At 40.7% G+C, this 22,604-nt stretch overlaps 3 protein-coding genes across 5 annotated transcripts in view; 2 read left to right on the plus strand and 1 right to left on the minus strand.

Moving 5' to 3' along the window:
* Nucleotides 1-235: 235 nt before the first annotated feature.
* On the plus strand, nucleotides 236-9,225 carry dio1 (iodothyronine deiodinase 1). The gene is made up of 4 exons (XM_073063361.1): nucleotides 236-616; nucleotides 3,207-3,350; nucleotides 4,670-4,869; nucleotides 7,984-9,225. The coding sequence occupies exons 1-4, from the start codon at nucleotides 286-288 to the stop codon at nucleotides 8,047-8,049; spliced, it is 741 nt and encodes a 246-aa protein (XP_072919462.1). The 5' UTR covers nucleotides 236-285; the 3' UTR covers nucleotides 8,050-9,225.
* Nucleotides 9,226-9,320: 95 nt separating this feature from the next.
* On the minus strand, nucleotides 9,321-13,599 carry hspb11 (heat shock protein, alpha-crystallin-related, b11). 2 transcript variants are annotated; one of them, XM_073063360.1, is made up of 6 exons: nucleotides 13,490-13,599; nucleotides 12,664-12,897; nucleotides 12,135-12,241; nucleotides 10,832-10,900; nucleotides 10,680-10,723; nucleotides 9,321-9,579 (listed from the first exon to the last, which is right to left on the minus strand). In XM_073063360.1, exons 1-6 carry the CDS (start codon nucleotides 13,507-13,509, stop codon nucleotides 9,472-9,474), a joined length of 582 nt encoding a protein of 193 aa, XP_072919461.1. In that variant the 5' UTR covers nucleotides 13,510-13,599; the 3' UTR covers nucleotides 9,321-9,471. The 2 variants fall into 2 exon arrangements, with proteins under 2 accessions (XP_072919461.1, XP_072919460.1); XM_073063359.1 differs by having other exon boundaries at nucleotides 13,486-13,547.
* Nucleotides 12,805-22,604, plus strand: part of lrrc42 (leucine rich repeat containing 42) — a 32,460-nt gene continuing 22,660 nt past the window's right edge. The window contains exons 1-2 of one of the 2 annotated variants that reach the window (XM_073063354.1): nucleotides 12,805-12,903; nucleotides 14,752-15,229. In XM_073063354.1, coding sequence (XP_072919455.1) covers nucleotides 14,763-15,229 — 467 coding nt within the window. In that variant the 5' untranslated portion in view covers nucleotides 12,805-12,903; nucleotides 14,752-14,762. Of the gene's footprint in view, nucleotides 13,167-14,751; nucleotides 15,230-22,604 lie in introns of both variants that reach the window. The other variant, XM_073063353.1, reaches the window with a different exon arrangement.

Below are 22,604 nucleotides of genomic sequence, written 5' to 3' on the forward strand. Positions count from 1 at the left end.
AATAATTCACCACCTACACCTGAACAATACTCCTGCACCGTCTCAAAGTGCAACAGACAAAATAGCTGTTTTTTTTCTGGGCTCTACTTTTTAAAACTTACTTATAATGAAGTAGTATATTCTACTATTTTTTTCGTTGATCTTCAATACATTGATTTAGATTTTGAAATCTCTTTAAATGCTTCCGCCCAGCCAGGGTCAAAGAGAATGACATATCTTGCGTAAGTATAAATACCCGCTCTCATAGCATTTTCTGTGCGCTGGCGCAGCTAGCTCTGTGCAGATATGAGGAAATTAGTTGTGTACGCCAAGAGTTTGGGCTGGCTAATATTTTTTTGTTTGCAAGCATTAATTGGTAAATTTATGATGCTTCTCTTTCCTGAAACCGTGAAGAAGGTGATGCTGAAATTTGGGTTGAAAACATCCATGACTCAAAATCCAAAATTCAAATACGAAGACTGGGGTCCAACATTTTTCAGTTTCAACACTGTGAAAGCAGTGGCCAAAAATCTATTGACAAATATTGGAGATGAAGCTTTCGAAGGCGCCTTTGCTCCCAATACACGAGTTATTGACTTCGACAACAAAGAACATCGACTGCTTGATTTCTCGAAGGGTTTGTATCAGTTATACGTAATTGCATTAAAGGCTTGTGAAAACAGTAATGTATTTTTGAGAGTTCAACAAGTGCATTTGATCTCTGTAATATGTATTTTAAATGTTACGTAATTCTTTATTGAAAGCATATTCTGACTGGCTTGGATTCGAAATACCCAAGGGCAGACAACACGTAAATCTAAACTGTATCTTGTTGGTGGCCAAAAGTCAAACACATGAAGCTGAATTTTCTAATAACAGCTCGTTTATGTGTAGACAAACGTTCAAAAGCGTTTCAATGGGACAAACAAAAAAAACGTAATTTGGGGCATTGGTTTTAAGAAAGGAAAATTACTTTAAGGCTTTTGTTGTCCAACAGGGCTCCACCAAATGGTGCGCCATTCCATGTTCGACTTTTCTCTTTATCAGATTTATCAAAATACAAGCCTTACTCAGCGTGTTTTTATGCAACAAAGTCCTGTTCTTCACTGCCGAACCGCTGTCTTGAGTAATTCCTCCCTCTATAGAATACAGTAGCTATAACCAAGCTGCATTTCGCTAGCTTTGAGCAATGGAGCATGCTCTATATTTTTTTTAAAAACAAAAACTTGTATTTCGAGTGCCTTTCAGGCGCTAAAAACGAGCAAGATCAAACGAAATCTCAGGCAGCCACATTAGCATTTAGTTGCAGAGAATGTCTTGGAGCAAGAAAGTGAGGGAGAATTTCAAAGTGGTAGTTCCAGAGTTTAGGCGCTGAAGACAGATCCATCAATGTTTTTGAGCGATTGAATTAAAAATTGGAAACATTGTATATTTTGGACGATTACAGGGTTGAAGGAGAACAAATAAATGGGAAGAGCTAAGGATGGCGGTAGTATCTTCACTTAAAACTGGAACAGGTTCTGTTACTTTGTCGTGTTAGATTATATAAAAAGGCTTTAAGTTTAAATAAGATGAACGTTGTTCTTAAGATTCCTCCTTGGGCCAATGGTGTTTTTATTACATGGAGGTTGAATTGGCCCATAAAATATGTAGCAACAATCTCCAGTAAATACTCTGTGGGCACAAATCTCCATTTTTGTATGTTACCCAGGTCTGAGGTAATTGCATGTGGTTGTTACAATAACTTAAATTCCTTAGTGATTTGCTTTGGAGGAATTATTATTTTAGCAATTTTCCTCATGCTTGATTATATATCTTTATACTTATGGAATCATAAACCGAAATTGACCCTATCTTTTCCATTTAGCGCACGTTTGCTCTTTTCTCATCCTCCCGCCACCCTACTAGGGATAGGGCTCTTCTTGTCCTCACCTACCACCCCACCAGCCTCCGCGTCCAGCACATAATTCTCCGGAACTACCGCCTCCTCCATCTTTCCCACCCCCACACGTTCACTTTCTGCTTTCCGCCGGGATGGCTCCCTGCGCGACTCCTTATCCATTCGTCCCTCCCCACTGGCACTTACCCTTGCAAGCGGAACAAGTGTTACACCTGCCCCAACACTTCCTCCCTCACTACCATTCAAGACCTCAAATAGTCCTTCCAGGTGAGGCAAAACTTCATCTGTGAGTCTGTAGGGGTCATTTACTGTGTTCGATGCTCCCGGTGTAGCCTCTCGTATAGCAGTGAGACCCGACGTAGATTGGGAGACTGCTTCGCCAAGCATCTACGCTCCGTCCGCCAGAACAAGCATGATCTCCCAGTGGCCACTCATTTTAATTCCACTACCCATTCCCATATGTCCATCCAGGGCCTCCTCTACTCTCAGGATGAGGCCAAACTTGCGTTGGAGGAACAAAACCTTGAATTCCGTTAGGGTAGCCTCCAACCTGGTGGCATGACTACCGATTTTTCAAATTTCCAGTAATGCCTCTTCTTCCCCGCCCCTTCACAATTTGCCATCGCCTTTTTTGCCCTCTCATGTTATCTCCTTGCCCACCCATTTTCTTGCTCTGGTGCACCTCTTCCCCCCCCCCCCCACCACCTTTTTTTCTTCTAGGGTCTTCTCTTTCACCAATCAACTCCCCAGCTCTTTGCTTCATCCCTCCCCCTCCAGGTTTCACCTATGGCCTGGCACTTCTCTCTCCCCTTCCCCATCTTTCAAATCTAATAAACTTCCCCCCCCCCCCCCCCCAGTCCTGTCAATTGTGCTTTTTTTTTGTAGATGCTGCCTGGCCTGCTGAGTTCCTCCAGCATTTTGTGTGTTGCTCGGATTTTCAGAATCTGCAGACTTTCTCTTGTCTCTAAATTGATGCTTTAAAATATATCACCTTAAAAACTGTCCAATTAATCCCACTTTCAGCTGTATTCTCCACAACCTTGATTGTTTTCTGTATGTCCTATTCTTTCATAACTTGTGCGCCAACTGTGAAAGAGCAAGGTAATTCATTATGTATAAGATGAATAAATACTTTTTTCTTTCAGTTGTATTTCCCAATTGTTCTGAATCTCTGAAAAATGCAAAATACCTTTCTGAGTTCTTTGGTTATGGTCTCATCATGTATTATTTTCATATTATCCATCCAATGTGATCTTCTTTGACAGGTAACATTTATAAATTGTATGTCCAGAGCTTTATTTTAAATAGATTTACTTTCTCCCCCTAGATAATCGACCACTAGTGTTGAATTTTGGAAGTTGCTCCTGACCCCCATTTCTTTTCCAATTTGATGAGTTCAAAAAACTTGTCAAAGACTTCAAATCTGTGGCTGATTTTCTGATTGTCTACATTGAAGAAGCACATGCTACAGGTATGAATAGATTTCCAGAGAAAGACAGCCTTTCTTGTGTTTTGCTACTCTTGCATACCAGTTTAAAGCTGTATCTTCGGTATGCACAAAGCTGCTTATCCATGCTCACCAATTACTCTTGGGAAGGTGGTGGTCAAGTCAAGTTTGTTGTCCTATGCACAAGTATGGTGAGGTACGAGAACAGTGAAAAGCTTACAGCAGCATCATAGGCATGTAGATTCAGACAATGTAAGTTGTACATAATTTTAATGTTAAAGTGAAAACACAAACACTTGTCGGCAAGATTATTCAGCTCCCTGAACCAGCCATTCTAGTGATCATGGGTTTCTGGCATATTGAAAATGACATTTTTAAAAATATACTTCCAAGGTAGGATATGTGTGACCTAAAGGGGAACCTGCAGGTGGTGTCCTCATATGCTTGCTACTCTTGTCAAGCTTAGTGGTAGAGGTCATATGTTTTGGAGCTGCTTTCAGGTGAGATTAGGCAAGTAACTGCAGAACATTTTTTTAGATGGCACTGTACTGCTATTTTGGTACCAGAGGTACGTCAGCTAAGTAGTTTGCTTTGTCCTGTATGATACTGAGCTTGCATCAAAGGAGGTAAGATATTTCATTGCTCTTTTGACTTGGGCCTTGCAGATGTTTAAAAGCTTTGGCATCTCGGATCCCCTGTCTTTGAGTTGCTCCTTGAGCCACACAATTTATTTAAAAACTAAGTTTTTAGTCAGTCTCCCTTGAAGGTTGATGGTGTGGAACCCTGCAATAGTGACAATTCTCTCAAATGGAGATGGTGATTGCTTGGCACTTTTGTGGTGTGACTGTTACATGCTACTTATCAACTCATACCTGCACATTGTCCAGGTCTTGCTCCATGCAGATCTTAACTACTTTATTTACTGAAGTTGTAAATGGAATTGAATACCGTACAATTGCCAGCAATCATCTCCACTAACCATCTCATAGAAAGGAGATCATAAGTGAAGCTGTTGAAGATGGTTGGGCTGGGGACACTGCTGAGGTATGGCTGTTGTATTTTAGTCCAAGTGTTAAAATGATTTGTAACCACAACTATCTTTCTTAGAGATGTGAGTGAAATCTATAACTGGTGGAAATGTAAAACCAAGTTTTTTGTCATCTTACTATTATTACTGCCTGTTTTATCTTTTACCTTAATAATACCCTTGGCTTTTCAATCATTTATTTAGCACCTTCGCAAATGTTTCATTATAAATCATCCTCTGTTTTTATCTCCAAACAAAAATGACAATTTTTGTGAGGTCCTTTATATTGATTGCTTAATTTTATTACTTGTTTCAGATGGCTGGGCATTCAAGAACAATGTGGATATTAAAAAACATCAAACATTAAATGATCGTATCAGTGCAGCAAAGATCTTGCTAAAAGAGGAGCCTCGCTGTCCAATGGTAGTTGACTCTATGGATAATATGACTTGTGCTAAATATGGAGCCCTGCCAGAGAGACTATACGTGGTGCTCAATGGCAAAATCATTTACAAGGTAACTGAATATCCTGAAACTCAAGGGTTACTTTGTATGTTAAATCCATCCGTAATCCAAAATTAGTAGCTTCACTGCTAGTCTTTTATCAGACATTTTGTTTACCCAAGTACAATGCAAAGGCTAATGCACTGTAATTCATACCCTACCTGTTCCTGAGGGAGTTGGTTAATACTGGATCAGCTAAATTATTTATTTAGAGATACAGCACAGTAATAGGCCCTTCTGCCCAACAACCCGCACTGCACAGTAACACCCAGTTGGGTGGTTAATTGGACACATCGTTGGAATGTGGGAGGAAACCTATATGGTCATGGGGAGAATGTACAAACTCCTTGCAGACAGCAGCAGGAAGTGATCCCATATCACTGGCACTATAACAGTGTTGCACTAAATTATAAGCCACTGTGCTGCCCCTAATGAAAATAAATTTCAAATATAAAAAGTCTGGTTTTTATCCACGTCATTCCCACTGCTGCTTGCAAGGAGTTTGCACGTTCTCCTCATACCACGTGGTTTTCCCCCACAGTTCAAAGATGTACCAGTTGGTAGGGTATTTGGTCATTGTAAATTGTACCATGATTGGGATAGGTTTAAATTGGGGGATTGCTGGGTGGTATGGTTCAAAGGGCCGGAAGGCCTACTAAGCAAACAAATTAATTAAATTTAAAAAATTGATAAGGCCATAAGATATAGGAGCAGAATTAGGCCATTTGGCCCATTGAGTTTGCTCCACCATTTCATCATGGTTGATCCAATTTTCCTCTCGGACCCTATCTCCAGTCTTCTCCCCATATCCCTTCGTGCCCTGACCAATTAAGAATCTATCAACTTCTGCCTTAAAAATATATAAAGATGGCCTCTACAGCAGCCTGTGGCAAATAATTCCACAGATTCACCACCCTCTGGCTAAAGCAATTCCTCATCTCCATTCTAAAAGGATGCCCCTCTATTCTGCAGTTGTGTTCTCTGGTCTTAAGACTCTCACACCATAAGAAACATCCTCTCCACATTCAGTCTATCAAGGCCTTTCCACTATTTGATGGGTTTCAATGAGGATCCCCCCCCCACCCACCCCGTTCTTCTGAATTCCAGTGAATACAGGCCCACAGCCATCAGACACTCTTAGTTTGAGAAGCCATTCGATCCTGTAATCCTTTTTGTGAACCTCCTTTGAACTCAAGTTTCAGCACATCCTTTCAAAGAAAAGGGGCCCAAAGCTGCTCACAATACTTCAAGTAAGGCTTCATCAATGCTTTATAAAGCTTCAACACTGCATCTTTGCGTTTATATTCTAGTCCTCTTGAAATGAATGCTAACATTGCATTTGCTTGCTCACCAGACTCAACCTGCAAATTAACCTTTAGGGAATCCTGCACAAGGACTCCCAAGTGCCTTTGCTTCTCAACTGATTGTATTTTCTCTCTGATTAGAGGAGGATGTAAGCAAGGTAAGGGATGGTCTTTGGACTTGGCATGGTGCCAGAAGCTAGCAAGCCTGAAATAGCACAGTTGAGAAAATTCACAATTGATCTTTCTAAATTGGGGAAAATATAAACATGGAATTTTACATTTTGTGCATGTCTTTTGTGATTGAATGAAAAACTGAAAAGGGAAGATTGTGTAAATATGAGAAAGGTGAGGGGAAAATAAAGTCAATGGTTTCCAAAAATAAAATTGTCAAAAAATGTGATGAACTGTACTCACTGGATTTTAAAAGAATGATGGGGGGAGATCTCATTGAGACCTATCGAATATTAAAAGGCCTAGATTGAGTGGAACTGGGGAGAATGTCTCTTATATTGGGGGGACTTTAGGACCCAGAGGGCACAGCCTCAGAATAGAAGATTGTCCCTTTGGAACAGAGATGAGGAGGAAGCTCTTCAGCCAGTGAGTGGTGAAACTGTAATTTTATTGCTTTATATGGCTGTGGAGGCCAAATCATTTTGTATATTTAAAGCAGAGTTTGATAGGTTCTTGATTGGTAAGGATATCAAAGGTTACAGGGAGAGGGTAGAAGAATGGGGCTCAGAGGGATAATAAATCAGCCAAGATGGAATGCTGGAGCAGACTCAATGGACTTAATGGCCTAATTCTGCTCCTATGTTATGTGGTTCTGTACATGTGTTTTTCTAATAAAAGTTGTTTTGTTTTCAATCCTAGTTTACCAGTAGAATTAACTTGCTCAAGTATAAAGAAAACTGTACCAAATAGCAAAATACTGTTTCAAAATCCTTTTGAATAACTGGCTTTTGCATTTTGTTAATGCTATTGTCACAATGAATATACAGTGAGTGAGGCCTTCGTTGGTCAAGGCTGACCATGGATGTTGCATCCTAGCTGTCTACATGATACACAAGCCAGGACAGTACAATATGGAGAGGAAGCTGTTGTCCACGCAGCAGCTCCCCCTCTCTATGCAGCTGATGAATCCAAAGGAACGGCAGAAACTGATACAGCTTGACACCAGCTGCATCACAGGAATTGTTAGTCAGTATTGAACTCAACATAGGACTGCCTTAGGGACCTCAGCCTCAGATTTCTCTTTGGGGTTTATTCCCGAAGCCTTCCCCATGAGTGGGCGTAGCCACAACACAGGCGGTTTGAGATCAGGGTTTTCCTTCTAGGTGAGATGCTAACCATGGGTAACGAGCCCTATCTGCCCAGAGCAACTGGTTTTAAGGCACCAGTAACCCGCCTTTGCCACTTCTCTTGCCATTAGAAACTGTTCCACCCGGCTTCGTAGCTAAGCCACACGTGAAGGCCAGGAGCTGGACTTAGTTGTCAGAGACCATTTGGGATGCAAACCATTAGGAGCATTTAATAGGTAGTGGAAACTTATCCCCAATAACACCACCCCCCCCCCCCCCCCACCCAGCACATTAAATTGCCATTATTTTCTATTAATTTGTCATAAAATGGAATTTCAGGGTTACAGACTCAGAAAAGACATGTGTTTCTAGCAGTAATCATGGAATAAAATGTTACTGAGGAGAAGAGTGAAACAAATTGATTTGTCACAGGTATGAATCAGACAAGGCAGATCAAAACACTGTCAATCTTTGGCAGTAATGGTGCTTAATTTCTCATAACCATATATTTACATGTATTTCAGGGCAACATGGGACCTTCGGGATACAAACCAGAAGAAGTACGATTAATTTTGCAAAACCTAAGTTAAACCATGTGTTGGCAGAGTTTTCAGTACTGGTATAATCTACTGAGAAAGATTTCTTTGACTTTTTCAAATAATCAAGCCTAATTGTAAATTGATCTGAATAGTTTTCATTTCCATCTTGATAATTTTCTCAGTTTGAATTGCTGTGACTGGGATATGATAGTTTGAAAATGAGGAAAGGTAACTTTGGATTTTATGTTTTAATATAAATTGTACTAATTTTCTAAAAGTTTAAACTGAAAATTTTCAGTTAAAGCTGGTGGTGGGATATGCTTGATAAATTACTGCTTTCTGAAACATTCAATTTGACAATACTAACAAATGAAAAAAAAGATTCCTGAAAATGAATTTTATTTGTATCCCTGCATCCCCAATGCTACCTCTTACCACATAATTCACCACCATTTTCTCTTTAACTAAAGTGGACAACTTCAGAATTATGAATGTTGCATGCATCTGCCAATTCTTTGTGCACTTGTTCAAACTCTAAATCACCTCGAGCCTCTTTGCAATTCACAATTTTGTCCCTCCTCTAAATCATTGATATATTGTGGAGCTAAGGCCCAGATACTGATCATGGTGCTATTTATAATTACCGTATTATTGCCAGTCATTTTATTCCAATTGTGACATTTGTCAACCAATTTTTGATCATGCCATTATTCCAATAATTATGCTCTTTAATTTTACATTCTAACCTTTGCCTTCAAAAATGATCTGAAAATTAATGTACAGCACATCCATTGGCTTTCCACTATTTTTACTTTTTATTTTTAAACAAGTTTGCAGTGTAATCTAGTACATTAGTCAGATGATTTCCTTTCCAGAAATCCATGCCAACTTTGTCTAATTGCATTCATATTTTAAGTGCCCATTATCTCATCCTTCTAGCATTTTACCCATTTCTCATGTTAACAAATCTTATTTTCCTGTTTCTTTTCCATCCATTTTTCAAATTTATAGAATTTAAAAACCCAATCATAACGATTATTCAGCTTCACTTAGCATTTAAGGAATTTGGAACATCAGCCACAAGAGGTGTGATGATTTTAGCTATGTTATTTATGAAGATTGCTGCCAAAATTAAGGCTGTAGTCTAATGTTGTGAAATATGGCTAAGAACATTTAAATCTGTGGATGAAGTTTTTTTATTCTGAACTATTAAACAATTACTCCACACATACTTTGCATATATATGTATTTAACAGATCATTTAAAAGGGGTGAAATTTTGTTGTTATATCCAAATTATTATAAAGCTGTTTCAATGCGCCATTCAGATTGACCAATAAAGGCAATAAGTTTATTCAGAAGAATAAGCAATTAACAATTAAAATACAATAGAAGGTATTTACATTCTTAACAAACCTGGACTTCACAATTCAATCTTTCCCCTTTACAAAGTTAACAGTTGTGTTCTTTGGACTTAAGTGACTTCCTCTGTACCTTCTACTGTCACCTTGTGTACTGATACAAAATGGTCAAAAGCTGATTTAATAACAAATCGTAGATGTGTTGCCCTTGTTCCATCCAGCTGCAAAGAAAAATTTCTTTAATTCACTTTAAAATAAGATGCTGCTTCAGTAGCTTAAGTCAAGTGCAGAAAACTACATATGAGCCCTTTTCTATGTTCAATTAGTTTGTTACAACTAGTACAACAAAAGAAACAACAATCTAGTTAGTGCAAGCTGCCAGGAGTTCCTGTTACAGTCTATTGAACTATACCAGAAAATTCATGTTCAGGGTAAAAACAAATTTCAAAGTTGACTATCTCTAATGATTGTAAAAGAAGCTAGATTCTGAATGCTGATGCACAGCATAATCCACCTTTTCATAAGAGTAAAACCAAATTGGTTTTAAGAGCAAGCCTGTAAATTAATGTAACAACAGTATTTCAATTAAATATTTTGCATTTCAACTCTTGTACCCCTATATTACTGAGGGATGAAATTACATTTTGATAAAATAAAGCCACTTTATCTGTGTATGTCAAGAAACAAGACATAGATAAAATGTAAATACATCTGTTTATTTACCTTTCTTCATATTTTCCAAGTGTATTTTATTCTTTTACCCTGTATCTCAATTTTTCAGCTAGTATTACTCAAACAGCCACAAAGTTCTAAGTTGGGGGGGGGGGAAAGAGTCATTTATATTTATTAGATTTTGGGATCTTTGTTTTAATATACTTCTCATCTTGGTGAGCAGTAGAACTTGCTTAAATTGTTCTGAACCATTCAACAGCTATTACAACACAGTGTAACATTTCAGTAATAACATCACAGTACAGCATTCTTCAAACTACACTTTCTACCACTGGGAGAGCTATAGTTTTTTTATTATAAGCTTCTCATATTTTCTTGTAAAATGTAAGTCATTCAGCTCATGTGTTTATGTCAAAGCATTCCTGTCAGTCATGTTCTGAACTTATTTCTCTGTAATCTATTCTCTCTTGCATGCAAATCAACTCTCCCCCCACCCCCCATAATTTCATATAATGCCACAATAGTAACCTGAATGGTTGTGCCTAAAGGGAAATTATCTGAGGTTGACACAGCTCCTTTCTTCTCTGTTGAACTCTCGATCTATAATCATTCCATATTGAGCAATACAGCAACTTGAAAAAGTACTTACAGCAAATTCTTCTAATTGAAGCTGTTCCTCAGCATGTTCAAGTTCTATTTAGACAAAATAAATCACCAAAAGATGAAACCTACCAGGTGAATTGGATAGAACAATTTATTCTCATAACTCTAATGACTTAAAGGTTTATTGAATGCCCTTACCACTTTTAGCTAAAGGTTCAAAGTCCACAGGATCCTTTTCTGAATTTTTCTCGATACTAAGCCTGCGGACTGGAATAGGAAATCAAACTGAAATTTGTTATCCTGGAGGATCTGAAATTACTTGCCACCCACGATGAAAAATACAAGAAAGTTAATTTTCAGTTAAGGACTATGTGTTAAAAGCTTTCTCCAACTAAACCGCACACATGTAGAAATTTGGGTTAAATAGTCTTTTCATTGCAAAAAATATCATCTGGTAACAGACAAGTTCAAGTCCAATTATTATTCAAGCATAAACAAATATAGCCAAATGAAACAGCATTCCTCTGTAGCCAAGGTGCAAAACAAATTACCTACAGCACACACGACAAATTACTCGTAGGGTTGTGATTTCAGAAAAATCTGTGATGGAGCTTTGAAAGGTTGATCATGGCTAGAGTTACCTCCTGCCTGAGCAAGGACCTGAACCTATTGCAATTTGCCTGGCACTACGGCAGATCTACAGTGGATGCAAACTCATTGACCTTCCACTTGGCTTTGAACCACGTGGACAACAGCAATAGGTACGTTGGGCTGCTGTTTACTGATTACAGCTCAGCATTAAATATAATCATCTCAGTACGTGAAGAAGCTTCAAAAGTACCTCCCTCTCATTAACCTCCCAAGCATCCAGGACACCTTCAAAAGGTAGCATCCATCATTAAGGATCGGCATCAGCCAGGACATGCCCTCTTCTCATTGCTAACATCAAGGAGGTGGTACAGGAGCTTGAAGACATGCACTCATTGTTTTAGAAACAACTTCTTCCCTTCTGCCTTCAGATTTCTGAACTGACAATAAACCAATGAAGCTTCCTCAATACCTCCCCCTCTCTTGTGCTACTTCATTAGTTTTTTTAATGTATATTTATTGTAATCTATAGTTATTATTATATATTGCAATGTACTGCTGCCACAAAATAACAAATTTTACAACATATGCCAGTAATATTAAACCTGATTCTGAGGATCAAATGAGGCTACATAAAAGTTGTAATGCCCTTTCCTCATTACTACTATCAGGGAGGAGGTACAGGAGCCTGAAGGCGCACACTCAACATTTAGGAACAGCTTCTTCCCCTCGGTTACCAGATTTCTGAATTCTCCAGAAACCCATAAACAGTCCCTCACTATTCCTCCTTTGAACCGTTCCACTTTTTTTTATTGTAACTGATAGTAATTTTTGATGTCTTGCAATGCTGCCATAAAACATTTAACGACATTGATCAGTAATAATAAATCTGATTCTAAGATAAAGATCTTACCATTGTAACAGTGGATTTTTACACAATTTATTTGGACAACCTCGGGAAAACGTATGATGAATTCTTGTGGGAACATTCCTGTTGTAATCCAAAACGTTTCTGTATTACTGCAAGTAAAATGAGAAATAGTAGGTATTCCAAACACCATACTTTTTATTGTTTGCAATAATTGCTAGGAAATTATAAATATAATTGGGGATTACCCTTCGATTCTTCCCTAGAGGCAGTACTTCAAGGATATTCAAGATCAAATTATAGATATAGCAATTCAACATGGTTGAAAATTCCCTGCATAGTTACATGGAGGAAAGCAAATCGACCGGCGTTGGCTTGGTTTTTAAGGATACATGCTAGAGACTCTGGTTAGAATATGGCCAGATCCGATCAGGTAACGCAGAGCAAGCGAAGTGCAGCTCCGGGGACGGTGAGCAGCAGATTGGATTGATGGAGTCGTCACTCGATGCTCAGAAGTTTACCCTGGATGCTGCCCGCAGTTTTCTCTTCCCAGGGTGACAAGTACACTTCTTACCCATCGATAATGTTCTCCGGCGGATGTTTCTCATCGCCTGATGTCGCTAAAACCAGCTTCGTCCCCGCATCCGCCACACCAAAGTCCTGCCTCATCGCTCTCTCGCCGTTACCACAACAACCATGCACTTCCGGTCCTTTCCAATAATCTGCCCGCCCGTCCCGACAGCAGACTGATGGTTCCGGACCCCTGTTAACAGAAGGAGTCGTGGTTGCAGCTTGGCCTTGGGATATCCTGAAAGTAAGCAGACACCTGAATGTTGTTTGCAAGGCGAGCAATTAAAGAGGAAAAATTGAATCTTTTCAGGAGTTTCTTTCAGATTGTGAAGTGGCGCCATCGCTCCGTCCACAATGGCCGTTCTGTGCTCCCAGTTGGATCCAATTTCAACCCCCTTCCCTGTTCCCATGCTGACCTGTCGATTCTCGGCCTTCTCCACTGCCAGGGTGTGGCTAAAGGCGTAGTCTACAATTCCGTGGTATAAACACTGAATTTTCCATTTTTGGGTAAGCTTTACTCCACCGCCACTGTAATTGTTTTTTATTTTTTATATAACCCGTTTCCAGCCCCATTTTCCTGACTTCCTCACTCTCCCTTTATCTAGCTACTACTATACTCGCATACATAATCCGCAAAACATCCATCTGGCACCGTTTTATTATCGCCTTCCTTGTTTACCATACTCCTGCACCTTTTAGCCTTTGGGCCCTAACTCTTCAACCCTCCCACCGTCCGCACCTCCACCTCCCGCTGCCCCCGTCCCAGCCTCCACCTCCCGCTACCCCCGTCCCCACTCCCAGATCTCCAGAAAAGAGGAATTCTTACCCACCGTTGCACAAGCCTCTGCATCTCTTCAATGGGATCCTACCACCAAACATGTTTTCACCTCCCCCTCCCCCCACTCTCTGCTTCTTTCTTAACAATAGACCTGACCAGTTTTCCTCCACCACCACCATCCTCCGGCTGGTGGAATTGCGTCTCAGTTTTCTAGATTCTAGCAAATACAGGCCCAGAACCATGAAATGCTCCTTATATGATAATCCTTTCATTCCTGGAATCATTCTTGTGAACCTCCTCTGAACAATCTCCAATGTCAGCACACCTTTTTTTTTAGATAAGGGGCCCAGAACTGCTCACAATACTCCCAAGTGAGGCCTCAAAGTGCACCCAGCCTGACTGATTATTTGAAGGAGCTGGAGCTGGACATAGTTAGAATTGTCCAAAGACAAAAATGTTAGTGAACTCATCATACCTAAGGTACGGGCTGCTCATAGCTGGACAACCATCAGGAGAGGTAAAGGGAAGCGACAGCCCTTGGTCATTCCTCCCAGTAATGTTTACTCCGTTGGATACTGCTGGAGGGGTGACCTATCGGGGCACAGCAGCGTAGCCAGGTCAATGGTATTGTGGCTGAATCTGAGGTTCAGCAGGGAAGGCAGAGCAATAGTGATAGGGGAACAGACGAGACATTCCATGGCTCCAAAGTGCACTACTATTCAGGTCTAGGTTTTTTTATTAAGCATTGCAGAGAGAGCTTTAGTGTGTGTCACTATGGCGTAGTTAGACTAGAGGAACTTGATCATATCTTGACTTTCGGTGACTGACACTCAATTCCCCACTCCTAATAGGTTTCAGCTACATGGAATCAAATTGATAAGATATAATTTCTTAAAAGCTTGCCTTGAATTTTGAGCTTGAACTTTGGGGTTCAATTTCTTTGTGCTTCAAGATCAAACTTGAAAATGTCTTGCACTCCAGCAGCATAGACTTAACTCTGCCCTCTATTGCTGTGTGTGTAGTAAGAGCAATACTATGCATAGAACATTCTCTGTGTGATTACATGTGTTTCCCCAAGGTGCTGCAGTTTCTTTCCATGTTCTAACGATGTGATGATGGGTGAGTTACTTGTCTGCTAGGAGAGTGAAGGGCTGTCATTGGACATAACTGTGAAAGAACAAATTGTAGGTGGAATAAGTTGTGGAATGGAACTGATAGGACCACTGACAACTCGCATTGACTCAATGTTCTTCTGTATCTTAAGGAAATATGGAAATACAGGTTGTAAAAGAATAATATCTCTCATTTTTTCAGATTGCATTCCAATGTCTTTGCTCACCAGTACAAGTCCTGCATTTGAATTTGGACCTATTTATGTGCGTGAACAGGGTCGGCTGCGTCTGTTAAATGGAGCATCAAGCTTAAATGTAACCAGTGGAAGATCCAAGTCAGTGCGACTATTTCAAAAGGGATTCACTGTTAATCTGTGCATTGAAGATGGGGACAAGCCTAGTACTTACCGGACTGATCACATTGTCTTCACTTACACAAAAGAAGGAAATCTTCGCTACTCTCCCAAGTCACTTTTTGATGGGGTACTTGCTTTTATAGCTGACAATATTCAACATGTTGACTCACTAATTGGCTTCCCAGAGCAGATTGCTGAGAAACTTTTCACTGCAGTGGAAGCAAGAAAGAAATTTGTTGATCCCAGCACAAGCGCCAAGGCTCTCTTTATATTCAGTGAGGCCTATGGAAGTCTAGTACTCCAGTCCCTGTGTTTACGAGAAAGGTACAGTTTTTTTTAATTTGATGTGATATGAGACGCCATATGCGATACTGTTGAGACAATGAAAACAGACTGGCATTTGGGAATAAATGTTGGCTTTACTATTCCATCCACAGATGTTGGGTGAACTACTTTGTTTCCCACATATTCAGTCGTTGCTGAAATTGGTCAAGGGCTGGGGGGGGGGGGGGGGGGGGGGAGGTTGTGAATGAGTTGCATGTTCTTGGCTGCAATCCAGAGATTTTGCCTGAATGGTGTTTGAGGTGGATCCCAGTTGAAGACATTTAGATTTGGCTGCATTGTGCTTGCATAGCTCTGGTCAAATAGTCTAATGATAACCAATGCCTGGTGCATAAAGAATGACCATTTAGGATGGAATTTTGAGAGCTCTCAAGTTCCCCAATTTGAAAATTTGCTTTCAAGTAAAGTGTTAAAGTTGATTGGAGCAAAAGTATTTCCTTGTTCACATTACAAACACCCCTTTATATAGTCCTTCATGTTCTCTTTGGACTTCAATTATACAATTAATGTAGTCTGGTACTTGTTCTTCTAACAAGAACTTGCATGCATTCCCTTTCTGTTATCCACTTCATTTGTTTTCACTCAGACCAGAGGCCTCCTAACAGCGGAGAGAGTAGGTGGATGAAATGCCTGTAAGGTTGCTAGCTATTGATATGCCCTTCCGACATGCATGTAGATATCTCCATGCTTTCTTTTCCCCCTGATCTTGTTTAGATGCAGAATGTCAGCTTAACATCACCCTGTTAAGGTTCAGGAAAGACTAATAAGCCAATAGCCCCATCCCTCTCTGCCTCTGTCATGTCATTCTAGTTTGGTTACCTTCACTGGAGATTGTGATGCAAGTTATATCACTGTCCTCTGACAAGTCTCTCAAATCTGAGGAACTGCATGATCTTGGTTGTTGGCAGTGGTATTTTACACCTGTAGTCAATGTCTTGAGTCCAGGAAAGACTGAAGATCTCTTGTTTTATTTCTAAAATATACTTCATTCATGATATATACTGTAAAATGGTACGTAGTGTTTTCTAACTACTATACAGTAGGTGTGCCTGGTTTGGGCAGTCTTAATTAATTTACCTTCATACAAGAACCTACGATACAGGACTGCTTTGTAACTCTATTTGTTCAAAGACATGGCTTCAGTTGGAGTGGAAAAGTTGTGGGCTGAAGTACATCATTGAGGCTTTGAGCTGAAATTGCTCAAGTAAAATTAGGCATAAGCTCTCGCACTTCTATTGTCCACTGTGTCATTTAGCACTCCTGCTCACCACCCCTCCACACCTCCATTCCATCCCCTCTCAACTTCCCATCTTTGTTTTCCCCCTTCCTCTCCACTTTCCCTCATTTCATTGCATCTGTGACCAGTTCCACTTTTTGTAAATGGAAGAAAAACAACAGTTAAACTAACAATGTCCCAATTGTGTGAACTTATCGTAGCAGTTAGCACAACACTTGCAGCTGAGGGTATTCTGGGCTTCAGAGTTTAGTTCTGGCATTGTTCTATAAGGAGTCTCTTTATATCCTCCCAGAGGAATGTGTGGGTTTCCTCTGGGTCCTTCGGTTTCCTCCCACAGTCCAAAGTCATACCAGGTAGGTTAATTGGTCATTGGAAATTGTCCATGATTAGGTTAGGGTTAATCAGGGTAGCTGTTGCAGTGTTCCTTGAAGGGCCTATTCCACACTGTATCACTAAATAAATAACTCTTAACCAATCTCTACCTTGTGACTGTAAGATCTAGCAGCAGAATTAGGACATTTGGCCCACCAAGTCTGCTCTGTCATTTGATCATAATAGACAATAGACAGTAGGTGCAGGAGTAGGCCATTCGGCCCTTCTAGCCAACACCGCCATTCACTGTGATCATGGCTGATCATACACAATCAGTACCCCGTTCCTGCCCTCTCCCCATATCCCTTGACCCTGCTATCTATAAGAGCTCTATCTAACTCTCTCTTGAAAGCATCCAGAGACTTGGCCTCCACTGCCTTCTGGGGTAGAGCATTCCACATATCCATCACTCTCTGGGTGAAAAAGTTTTTCTTCATCTCTGTTCTAAATGGCCTACCCCTTATTCTTAAACTGTGGCCTCTAGATCTGGACTCACCCATCAGCGGGAACATGCTTCCTGCCTCCAGTGTGTCCAATCCCTTAATAATCTTATATGTTTCAATCAGATCCCCTCTCATCCTTCTAAATTCCAGTGTATACAAGCCCAGTCGCTCCAATCTTTCAACATATGACAGTCCCGCCATTCCGGGAATTAACCTTGTGAACCTACGCTGCAGTCCCTCAATAGCAAGAATGTCCTTCCTCAAATTTGGAGACCAAAACAGCACACAATACTCCAGGTGGGGTCTCACCAGGGCCCTGTACAGCTGCAGAAGGACCTTTTTACTCCTATACTCAATTCCTCTTGTTATAAAGGCCATCATGCAATTAGCTTTCTTCACTGCCTGCTATACCTGCATGCTTGCTTTCATTGACTGATGTACAAGAATACCTAGATCTCGTTGTACTTCCCCTTTTCCTAACTTGACACCATTTAGATAGTAATCTGCCTTCCTGTTCTTGCCACCAAAGTGAATAACCTCACATTTATCCACATTAAACTGCATCTGCCATACATTTGCCCACTCACCTGGCCTGTCCAAGTCACCCTGCATTCTTATAACATCCTCCTGACATTTCACACTGCCACCCAGCTTTGTATCATCGGCAAATTTGCTAATGTTACTTTTAATCCCTTCATCTAAATCATTAATGTATATTGTAAACAGCTGTAGTCCTAGCACCGAACCTTGCGGTACCCCACTGGTCACAGCCTGCCATTCCGAAAGGGACCCGTTAATCGCTACTCTTTGTTTCCTGTCAGCCAGCCAATTTTCAGTCCATGTCAGTACTCTGCCCCCAATACTTTGTGCCCTAATTTTGCCCACTAATCTCCTATGTGGGACTTTATCAAAGGCTTTCTGAAAGTCCGGGTACACTACATCCACTGGCTCTCCCTTGTCCATTTTCATAGTTACATCCTCAAAAAACTCCAGAAGGTTAGTCAAGCATGATTTTCCCTTCGTAAATCCATGCTGACTTGGACTGATCCTTCTACTGCTATCCAAACGTGTTGTAATTTCCTCTTTTATAATTGACTCCAGCATCTTTCCCACTACTGACGTCAGGCTAACTGGTCTATAATTCCGTTTTCTCTCTCCCTCCTTTCTTGAAAAGTGGGACAACATTAGCCACCCTCCAATCCGCAGGAACTGATCCTGAATCTGTAGAATATTGGAAAATGATTACCAATGCGTCCACGATTTCTAGAGCCACCTCCTTAAGTACCCTGGGATGCAGACCATCAGGTCCCGGGGACTTATCAGCCTTTAGACTCAACAGTCTATCCAACACAGTTTCTTGCCTAATATAAATTTCCTTCAGTTCATCCATTACCCTAGTTCCTTTGGCCACTATTACATCTGGGAGATTCTGTGTGTCTTTGCTAGTGAAGACAGATCCAAAGTACCTGTTCAACTCATCTGCCATTTCCTTGTTCCCCATAATAAATTCACCCGTTTCTGTCTTCAATGGCCCAATTTTGGTCTTAACTATTTTTTTTGCTTTTCACATACCTAAAGAAGCTTTTACTATCCTCCTTTATATTCTTGGCTAGTTTACCTTCGTACCTCATTTTTTCTCCGTGTATTGCCTTTTTTTGTTATCTTCTGTTGCTCTTTAAAAGCTTCCCAGTCCTCTGGCTTCCCACTCATCTTTGCTATGTTATACTTCTCTTTTATTTTTATACTGTCCTTTACTTCCCTTGTCAACCACGGCCGCCCCTTCCTCCCCTTAGGATCTTTCTTCCTCTTTGGAATGAACCGATCCTGCACCTTCTGTATTATTCCCAGAAATACCTGCCATTGTTGTTTCACTGTCTTCCCTGCTAGGGTATTGTTCCATTGAACTTTGGCCAGCTCCTCCCTCATAGTTCCATAGTTCCCTTTCTTCAACTGTAATACTGACACATCCGATTTTCCCTTCTCCTTCTCAAATTGTAGGTTAAAACATATCATATTATGGTCACTACCTCCTAATGGCTCCTTTACCTCGAGGTCCCTGATCATTGCACAATACTAAATCTAGAATTGCCTTCTCCCTGGTAGGCTCCAGTACAAGCTGTTCTAAGAATCCATCTCGGAGGTACTCCACAAACTCCCTTTCTTGGGGTCCAGTACCATTCTGATTTTCCCAGTCTACCTGCATGTTGAAATCCTCCATGACAACTGTATCATTACCTTTGCGACATGCCAGTTTTAACTCTTCATTCAACTTACACCCTACACCCAGACTACTGTTTGGGGGCCTGTAGATAACTCCCATTAGGGTTTTTCTACCCTTAGAATTTCTCAGTTCTATCCATACTGACTCTACATCCCCCGATTCTCTGTCCCCCTCGCAAGGGACTGAATATCATTCCTCACCAACAGAGCCACCCCACCCCCTCTGCCTTTCTATCCTTTCGATAAAACGTATATCCTTGAATATTCATTTCCCAGGCCCTGTCCACTTGAAGCCATGTCTCTGTTATTCCCATGACATCGTACTTGCCAATTTCCAACTGAGCCTCAAGCTCATCTACCTTATTCCTTATACTTCGTGCATTCATATGTAATACTTTCAATTCGTTACTCCCCTCACCTTTCATATCAATTCCTATTTCACTTGGCCATACTATATGATCTCTTCTTGAGCTTTCTGCTCCATTGATTCTGTTGTCCTTTTTAACTTTTCTTATTTTCACTTTCCCTTTAACTCCATCTTTATATTTCCAGTTCATCCCCTCCCCCCACTACTTAGTTTAAATACATCCGTGTTGTAGTGGCAAACCTGCCTGCCAGAATGCTGGTCCCCCGCCAATTAAGGTGCAACCTGTCCCAAATAAATCAAATAATGATTTATTTTCCCTCTGAATCCCTTTTGCTCATAAAATTGATGCTCTTACAAATCGAGATCCTATCAACCTTCATTTTAAATGTACTAACAGCTGTCTGTGGCAATGAATTTTGCAGATTAGCCACCTTCTGGCTAAAGAAATTCCTCTTCATCTCTGTTCTAAAGGGTTGTCCTTTTTTAGAGCTAGTGTCCACTGGTCCTGGACTGCCCACTATTAGAAACATCCTCTCCATGTCCACTCCATTTGGACTTTCAATATTCAGTATATTTGAATGAGATTTCCCCCATCGTTCTTCTAAACTCAGTGAGTACAGGCCCAGAATCATCAAACATTTCTTGTATATTAACCTTTTTTTTTCTGGGATCATTCATGTGAACCTGCTCTGGACCCCTCTCACACCAGTGCATCCTTTTTTAGATATTGGGCCCAACATCACTCACAATATTCCAAATATGATCTGCCTTATAAAGCCTCATTGTTATATCTTTGCTTTTATATTCTAGCATTCTCAAAATGAATACTAACATTGCATTTGCTTTCCTTACTACCGACTCAACCTGCAAGTTAATCTTTAGGGAATTTTGCATGAGGTCTCCCAAATCCCTTTGCACTCCAATTTCTGAATTTGCTTCCTGTTTAGAAAATAGTCTACACTGTTATTCCTTCTATCAAAGTGCACAGCTAACCTATGATTTCTATAACTCATTAACTTCCCTATGCTGTACCCATCTGCTTGATTCATCTAATCTGTAAAAGTCTTTCTACAGACTACCTGCTTCTGTAACACTGCCTGCCCTTCCACTTATCTTTGTATCATCTGCAAACTTGGCCTCTGAGTTGTCAATTCTTTCATGCAGATCATTAACCTGTAAAGGAAGGAGCAGACCAACACTGACTCCTGCAGAACTCCACTAATCAATGGCAGTTAACCAGAAAAGACCCCCTTTATTCCCACTCTTTGCCTCTTGCCAGTCAGCCAATCTTCTGCCATGCTAGTATCTTCATGTAATGCCATGGGCACTTATTTTCTTTAGCATCTTCATGTGCAAGACCTTGTCAAAGGCGTTCTGGAAATCCAAGTAAACAACATCCACTGATTCTTCTTTGCTATGCTGCCTGTTATCTCCTTAAAGAATTCTAACAGATCTGCCAGGCAAGATTTCTCCTTAAGGAAATCATGCTGACTTGGGCTTATTATATCGAGTGCCTCCAAATACCCGGAAAGCTCATCCTTAATAATGGACTCTGCTATGTTGCCAATCACAGACTTCAAGCTACCCGGCCTATAATTTCCTGCCTTTTGCCTCCCTCCATTCTTAAAGAGTAGACTGTTTTTTGCAAATGTTTGTCCTCCATTGCCATTCCACATGACCTTAAGACAGAGGAGCAGAATTAGGCCATTTGGCCCATTCTATCATGGCTGATATATTATTCTTCTGCTTCACCTTGTAAATTTTGATGCCCTTACTAATCAAGATCTGTCAACCTCTGCTTTAAGTATACTAGGCCTCCACAGCTGCCTGTGGCAATGAACTCTACAGATTCACACAACAGCCTCTGGCTAAAGAAATTCCTCCTCATATGTTCTAAAGGGACATCCTTGAATTCTAAAGCCCTAGATTCCCCCACTAGAGGAATCATTCTCTCCAAGTCCACTCTTATCTATGTCATCAATACTTGTTTTAATGAGATCCCCCGACCCCCTATTCTTGGTGCCAAGGTAGCGTAGCAGTTAACTTGATGCTATTACAGCTCAAGGCATCGGAGTTTGGAGTTCAATTCTAATGCAGTCTAAGGAGTTTATGGGTTTCCTCAGGGTGCTGCGGTTTCCTCCCAAACATGTTAGTAGGTTAATTGGTCATTGTAAATTGTCCTGTGATTAGGCTGGTGTTACTGTTAAATAGGTGAGTTGTTGGGCTGTGCGGCTCATTGGGTTGGAACTGTATCGCTGGATATCTCTAAATAATGTCTGGTGACTACAGGCTCAGAGCCATCAAACACTTCTGATCTGCTAATCCTTTCATTCTCAGGACCTCCTCTGGACTCTCTCCAATGCCAGCACGTCCTTTCTTAAAAGAGGGGCCCAAACCGTTCATAATAGTCCCAAGTGCAGTTTCACCAATGCCTTTAAAATCTTGACAACTGCTGAAGTCGGGCATTCTTGTCTATAATTTCCTTTTCTTCTGCCGCCCTCCCTTCTTAAAGAGTGGAGTGATATTTGCAACTTTCTAGTCCTCTGGAACCATTCCAGAATCTAGTGATTCTTGATAGATCACATTCTCTTCAGCTACTTCATTCAGAACTCTGGCATGTAGCCCTTCTGGTCCAGTTACTTACCTACCTTCAGACCTTTCAGCTTCCCAAGTACCTTCCTTAGTAATACTCTCACTTCTGCTGCTGACATGCTTGAA

The sequence above is a fragment of the Hemitrygon akajei genome, chromosome 12 (genome assembly GCF_048418815.1).
Source record: "Hemitrygon akajei chromosome 12, sHemAka1.3, whole genome shotgun sequence".
Lineage (NCBI taxonomy): Eukaryota > Metazoa > Chordata > Chondrichthyes > Myliobatiformes > Dasyatidae > Hemitrygon > Hemitrygon akajei.

Bases quoted from the DNA above. Each gene is read 5' to 3' on its own strand.
- hspb11 (XM_073063359.1), bottom strand. From the start codon at position 13,538: ATGTTTGGTGGTAGGATCCCATTGAAGAGATGCAGAGGCTTGTGCAAC. The intron at 10,901-12,134 runs GTAAGATCTTTA...TTCCTATTCCAG, and splicing joins AAAAATCCACTGTTACAATG to TCCGCAGGCTTAGTATCGAG. The intron at 9,580-10,679 runs GTAAGTACTTTT...TTTTCTTTGCAG, and splicing joins TTCAATTAGAAGAATTTGCT to CTGGATGGAACAAGGGCAAC.